We start from the raw sequence: 7,417 nt of genomic DNA, 5'->3' as shown, positions 1-7,417 counted from the left end.
CATCTCACCTACTGAAAAAGCCACCATCCGCTCAGCCTGTCACCACTGGAAACGCAGACCATGGGACTGTTCTATATCAGTAAGTGGAGAACTGCTATCTGCAACCGTCTGGGAGAGAGAGAAAAAGAGAGACATGCTTTTGGAGATCTTGATGCTGCCAAAAAAAAAAAAAAAAGAAGGAAAAGGCACACAAAAAAATAAATAAATAAAGCTCTAGATATAGACGGAGCATTCACTTCCATATGAGGGTCAGATATTAAGATATTAAACAGCAAGGTGGCTCTCTGCTCTGGGCAGATATGGCAGCAGAGTGTGCATGACATAAGTGCATGCACATTTATCTTTCAAGCCCAGTACAATACATTATGCATGCAAAAGTGACTCACTGGATGAAATTTGATATGCATTTCATTCCAGTCATATTTTGCTCCTACACACACAACATAAATGCAACAATGGGGGGGAAAAAAACGGGAAAAAAAGATAGAGTTTGTATTAACCTCTCTGTGGACTCCTGTCTTTTGTTTATAACTTGCAAACAAACACCTGCCTGCAGCTCCGCCCTCCAGTCTCTGTCTCTCTCTCTCTCACACACACACACACACACACCGTGGCAGATGTGCGAGAACAAATGATGCAGTGTGGAAATTATAACCGAGCGTATTCGTGTATTCAGGAGGGTAAGGACACATTTGTCATGTCCTGCAGCAACGTGGAACAGGCTGCAGTTATTTTGGAGCATTTTCCAGACAGCATAAATGTTTATGTCACACCAGAGCGCAGTAAAAAAAAAAAAGAAAAAAAAGAAAAAAGCTGCAGCTTCTCTCACATCACGCTCCTCCTGAGATGTGCTGGTGTCTCATCACTGGTCGCTGCTGCCTTGAACTTACATATACGGACCCCGAGCATCATGTACAGAATTCCACAGCTCTCTCTGACAACAAAAACCATGCCACGGTAACAGCCGCCTGTCGCCGCCAGCCGCCCTTGCTCGCGCTGGATTGGCTCGTCTGGATGACTGGCGTATTCCTCCGCCGCCTCCATTGGCTCGGCGCTAATGGAGCCGTGACTGAGCTCCAGTAGAAGCCCGTGAAGGAGGAGCGCGCCGGCCGAGGCGGAGCTCTCCGTGGTACTTATTAAGAGCTGGCGGCGGAAGAAGTGAAGTTCTAGCACGCACGGCAGCCGGAGCACCCGGTTGGCACGTTGTAACGCTTGATAGACAAGTGTGAGAAGAAAGGGAGAGGAGAGAAGAAGAGGAAGGAGCAGTACAGGGGGGACAGTGCAGCCCTCTGTACCAATGGACAACACGGATATTTAACCATTTGCCCAGGGAGCGCACAGGTATCCTCATTTTACCTCAAGTTTCTTTCCATTTCGCGCCGTGCGTAAAGACACAGCAGTGGCTTTATTTACGCGTCTTTCTCTCTCCTCACTCGTTCGCTCTGCAGCAGCTGCCGTTCTCACACTACTTTTAATCATTTCCTTTATCTTGCTGTGGTCTCTCTTTTACATTCCACCGGGATTAATGATTGACAAATGGGAGTGAAGTGAGCAAAGGGCTGAGGATCATTGATTGTGTTCGTGTACTCGTTCCGGCTAAATACAAGATAGAGCTCTTGTGTACAGTAGGGAAGTGCTGAGAGCTGTCTTAGCCTACTCTATTATCTATTGACCAAAGGGATTTAAATGCAGCCAGGCGTTTGAGCGTAATGTGTGGCGCCCCGTGGAAGTGACTATATTTTTGCTTGACGTTGCCTTTCACACTTGACATCCATCTCTCTATCTCTCCATATCTCCCTCCCCCCCTTCTCCGTGCTTTCAGACACCGCAGTCCATGCCTCTGCCTTGCCAGGTCATTGATGGGAAATCAACTGGATCGGATCACCCACCTCAACTACAGCGAGCTGCCCACGGGGGATCCGTCCGGGCTAGAGAAGGACGAGCTTCGGGTCGGCGTCGCCTACTTCTTCTCTGACGAAGAGGAGGAGGTGGACGACCGCACTCCTTCTGACTGCGGCTTCACCAAAGACCACAGTCCGGCCGAGGAGGGACCGTTCTCGGTCAGCGAGGTGGAGTACTCGGCGTTCTGCTCCCAGGAATGCATCTTCTCCAAACTGCGGGAGAACGAGGACTTGAATGTTTACTCGGCCAAAACTTTGCTGACTATGTGCAAGCCAGGGGACCTGCTGGAGCTGGTGGCCACAGCGCAAGCCCCTCACTGGGCCATCTACGAGCAGGACGACCGGGTCATTCATCTGCACAAGGGCGAGATCCGCAAGGACAGCCTGCTTGAGTTCAGCAACGGTCGCCACGGGAGGATAGTCAACAATCGGTACCGGTACCGACCGCTTCCTCCCGACCTGGTGATGCAGAACGCAGTGGGACACCTGGGCCTGAGCAGCGAGGAGATATGCTGGACCAACTCGGAAAGTTTCGCAGCCTGGTGTCGCTTTGGGAAACGGGAGTTCAAAGCCGGGGGAGAGGCACACTCCGCGGAGCAGCAGTATTTCCTCAAGGTGCACCTGATTGGCAGCGGGGTGCACACTCTGGTCTTTCGCAGCCTGGAGGACATGATCCGGGAAAGAAGGCGAGTGGACGCAAGTGGAATTCTTAAAGAGCTGTCTTTGGTTAACGGGGGCAAGGAGTGATCATGGATTCCGTTTGATATCCTCTCCTCCTCCTCCTCCTCCTCCCCCCCTCTCTCTCGCTCTCTCTTTCGTTCTCTCTCTCCCCCAGCTGCCTCGTTTCGCCAGCGCGCACGGACGCACAGTTTTGCGCACACATGAACGTACTTGCACATAAGCACACAGACGCACACACATGCAAGGAAGGACCTGTTGGTTTTTGGACTGTCTGTTCTTGTCGTGGATGGATGGATGGATGGATGGATCAGCTGCCTGCGAGCTGAGCTGCGTTTGGATCACATGCGCCCAGAGGAATTTCCATCTAATTGCAGAGTGTTGAAAACTGAGAGAGTGCGGCCATTTAAACAGACAACGCCCCTTCAGATCAGAATTCGTGCTGGGAGGGACACGATTGCCCTGCACACATCCCATATACACCCCGCGCGTATAGGGCACAAGGCTCGGTTTGGTTTTCCGTTTAATTTCTCGGGATAATGGAAATGGCCCCTTCTCTGCATAGGGCACCTGCTGCGGCAGACCAGACGGTGAGATTGGGGGGTAGAGGGGTGGGGTGAAAGATAGGATCTGGGGTGGCTATGGAAAAGTCTCCCTTCTATTTTTTTACTGTTAGCTTTAAGACCGGAACTGAACATAACACCGATCCAAGCCACTTACTAAAACACTGACCTGTGACAGTCCCAGGTTCTATGCCTAAGCATTTCTGGCTTGTTCAAGCTTCTCTTTGGCCATATCAAGACTACTGTCATTGTCACAATGCTGTCATCCTGAACCACAACACTGGATGTATGTGTAAATTGTATTATTCATATTGATTTCAATTTGAGTCTCTTATTTTTGTATTTACGTTTAGTGGATTTAACCCTGATCTCTTTTTTGGTTCAAATAAATGGACGTTGAAATATGAAAAACAAGAACTGGGTTTGGCAGGTGTTGTTTGGTCATACATGTGCAATTACACATGAACCATGGCTGGCTCTTACTCAAACAATCACACACACACACACACACACACACACACACACACAGGTGGTGGTGGATTTCCTGTATGAATTATTGATGCTCTGGTGCCTCCTGACCATGCCTCAAGTCAAATAGGCTTCACATATATCCATATATCTCCACAGTGTTTGGAGGCAATAAAATGGTCATCTGCATCAAGCCCATAAAGGCGTTATGAAAAATCCATATGTTATCTGGGAGCTACAGTATACAGGCAAATGTATAGACTCAATGGGAACATGCAGTGTTTGGCCACAGGCTGTGTTTCCTCGCGTGGGTTTTATCCTGCTGGTGTTTACACATTCGCATGCATGGTGATTTCTCCTGAACAGCACTACTCATGTCCTATTGGTTCACATGTTGTGCTTCCATTGTATATAATCTCCTTCATGTTTATCATGAAGTCACACATTGTTGTTATGGCTACATGTGTGCATCAGTCCACAGTGGCTTTGTTGTTGCGCCTGGGAGTCAAACATCTTCATTTTCGTCGTGGCAGTGATCTGCTATAGATCCCCGTGACACGTGAAGGGTGCTGGTGCTTTCATCACGATACAGCTTCTCAGGTTGAAACAGCACCTCCACAGAGGCGCGGGTTCAGCCTCAATGTTTACCGTGAATAACGTCGATATGGCTGAAACCACCTGGAGTTGAGGGGTGTGCTCGTCTCCGGTGGGACTGATTTTGTTTGGTGTGCTCTATATTTGCCGCTAGCCTTGCATGATTGACCAGTATTTCTTCATCATTGCTCTGTCTTGCTTTACTCCCCAATCTCTCATTACTAAAGCATAAAAATCAGTGCTTCAATTTCCAAACACATTTCCTTTTTATTTATTTCTAAAGGATTGGTAGGTTTCAACATAAACTGGTTATTCCATTAAACGGACTCAAAATCAAGATATATGTACGTAATTCAAAAACACTTTCTCCCAGTCACTGCTGTTTTCCCCTTTACCTTCTTCAGTCTCATACCCACTGTTTTGTCTGTTGAGTATTGTGAACATGTGCAGTGGATGGTTGAAGTTGTTCCAGGTGTGTGTGTGTGTGTGTGAGAGAGTGTGTGTGATAGTGTGTCAGACATCCCCAGTGAATTTGAAAAATCAGGGTACTGGGGCAGCTTGTTTTAGCTTGTGTGTATGTGTGTGTGTGTGTTGTGGTCTGTAACTAACAGGCCTTAGTGAAAGATTTAGTAGTTTCTATAAGTTCTAGAGCGAGAGAGAGAGAGAGAGAGAGCTCCAGGCCGATGATGCCCACCACATTTTTAGCTCAAGGGAAGGCCTCTGCTGTCTGACAAGACATTGTCAGTGTGTGTGCATTTCAGTTTCAGCTCCATATTCTACCCTATATACGAGTGTGTGCGAGTCAAAGTGTGAGACAAAAATACCAAAAAGCTGTGAATGTCAGGTTGTTTGTGTGCGCTCAGACAACTCAGCGCGCGCGTGTCTGTTAGTGTGGGTGTGTGTACACAGTATATCGACCATATGCTGCGTGGATGCACTGTATATTTATGAGGGCCTGCATCTTTGCATCCATCACAGAGAGTGTGAAATAAAACGCTGGAGCTACGGGACCACATGTGTCTGCATGCATGTGTGTGTGTGTGTGTGTGTGTGTGGCTGTGCAACCTTTCATTACAAAGACAGTTGTTAGTCTTGGTGGTCACTCATGTAAGAGACACATATGTCAACAAAACCTTTTCTCTTGTACACACTTTTTTGTTGTTGTTCCTTTGTGCAATGGCATGGAAGCATGTAATTCTCATGGGGTTTGACAACTGTGTGTGTGTGTGTGTGTGTGTGTGTGTGTGTGTGCATCTGGACTAAGTGGATCACAGCTAGCCTGCTGCCAGCTAAAGCAGTGGTCTCGGAGGAGATGTTGTGGGGAGGAAGGAAACAAGACCATCCTGCCTGCGTGATGCCTTTAAGAGGATCTCCTCACACTTGCCTGGATCTCCCTGTAGACCTCATTGTCTTTTGTTCCTTGTCCAGTATTATTTAGGATGAACTACTTGCTACACCAGTAAGTGGGTTAATGGTGTAAACAGCTGAAAACAGACGTTTGCTCTAAGTATACGGCGTAAAATGTCTGCGTACGTCACATGCAGTACATGTATGTTTGAAACTGCACTGTGCACAGTGACATTTGGAAAGAAATGACACGCTGTAAAACAATACTGTTGTTTAAACGACGCGGCTAACAGGCATTGTTTTTGCGTCATACTGAGCGGGTGGGTGTCTCTAAAGTAAACGGCATGCTGTTGGACAGTGGCTCTTAACATCCTTGTCTCTCACAGTGCCACTATTCATCACTGAGATGTATTCACCAATGTACTTTCACATTGTAAAACCTGATAATGTCGTTTTGTTGTCCCTTCTTGTGGAAAAAAAAAAAAAATACTGAAAAGATCAACTCAGTTTGAGGTTTTACAGAAAAAAAGAAAAGAAACAATCATCAGTGAGCTACACTGATGAACTGGGCAATATGTTAGATTATACAACGATGAACATAGACGCTCACATCTTACTATTTAGCTTTAGTAAATACTGTGCAGACTAAATCCACAGCAAAAACTATCACAACAAACCCATATTTCACTCGTGTTTGAAAATAGTTTAAATCAAACACACTGCCTTTTCAGAATAAATAGGCAGCTTTTATGCAAACTTAATTCTAATATTTTTAATGAGATTAAAAGCTGTCACCGTATATTCTGTGAAGTGAGAAGGAACCAGAAATGATTCTCTCAGTCATGACCTACAGACACAAGGTTAAAATTAGCATGCTGTAGTAAAGTGCTGCTTGACCTAATTCTTTTCTCTGCCAGAAGCAAGTAAAAGCAAGAATAACTGAGATGACATCTTGATAAACTGCTTGTCTGTTGACGTGGTTTGACAAGTGTAAAAGTTGGGGAGTCCTGCTTTGTGGAAGTCATAGTTTAAACTGTGTTCTGAAATAAAGCACGCGGATGTCTCTGCATTTAAATAATAACTGCTATTCATCTTAACAATAGTCATAGGAAGTCACCCCACCAGAAAAACCTGCCCGCAAACACGCCCTTTAGGTGCAACAGGTGCAATAACTGACATGCAAATAAATGCTTCTGTTCAAACACACTTGTTTGACTGCACCTGGTCACTTAAATGATGAATGATGTTGTCTGTCAGAGGCTTTGTGTTCACTTAATATCACGACACAGAACAACTGTGAAGTTCAAACAAGGGAAAAATACGTTGGTGTAAAAGGTAAATAGTTCCTTTATGTCCCGTGAAAAGCATGTATGTTTTTCTACTTGCTGCAATGTTAGATTTCTGCCATGAGTTCACCACACTTAAGTACTATTTTCACCCAAATAGCTGCGCTATAATTCAGTGTTATTACTGATATATTATACGTGGTTGAGATGAACCTATAGTGCAAATAAGATGATCATTTGTTTGTAGAACCCTAAATGTAATTGAGCAATAGTGGAAGTTATATTTATGTTGCATTTAAAGTGTCGTAATGGCAGTGCATTTCAGTGGTGATTGCTTCTAAGTTTTAGAAACCATGGTTTTAAAAGTCACTTGCAAACCCTTGAAAGTCCCATCAAGTGTTAAGTTATTTGTATAGCAATGTGTTTTGGTGAATTTTTTAAAGGTCAGTGGTGGAAAAGCGGTCTTGGATGATAGCGCTCAACCGTAGCATTTCCTACAGCCCCATAAATTTTCTATTCTCAAGGCAGGTGTTGCCTCCGGATATGTGCTCTGCCACAGCTGCACTTTCTCTGTCCTCGG

General features: G+C 45.7%; 1 protein-coding gene across 1 annotated transcript; it reads left to right on the top strand.

Annotated features, from left to right (window-relative positions):
- The first annotated feature begins 1,166 nt into the window (after positions 1 to 1,166).
- Positions 1,167 to 3,556, top strand: lratd1 (LRAT domain containing 1). Its single transcript, XM_044049851.1, has 2 exons — positions 1,167 to 1,341; positions 1,823 to 3,556. Exon 2 carries the CDS (start codon positions 1,860 to 1,862, stop codon positions 2,646 to 2,648), a length of 789 nt encoding a protein of 262 aa, XP_043905786.1. The 5' UTR covers positions 1,167 to 1,341; positions 1,823 to 1,859; the 3' UTR covers positions 2,649 to 3,556.
- Positions 3,557 to 7,417: the final 3,861 nt, after the last annotated feature.

The sequence above is a fragment of the Solea senegalensis genome, linkage group LG17, assembly GCF_019176455.1.
Source record: "Solea senegalensis isolate Sse05_10M linkage group LG17, IFAPA_SoseM_1, whole genome shotgun sequence".
In the NCBI taxonomy this organism is placed as follows: domain Eukaryota; kingdom Metazoa; phylum Chordata; class Actinopteri; order Pleuronectiformes; family Soleidae; genus Solea; species Solea senegalensis.
The sequence above is the reverse complement of the archived record's forward strand: the minus strand, read 5'-3'. Positions and strand labels throughout refer to the sequence as shown.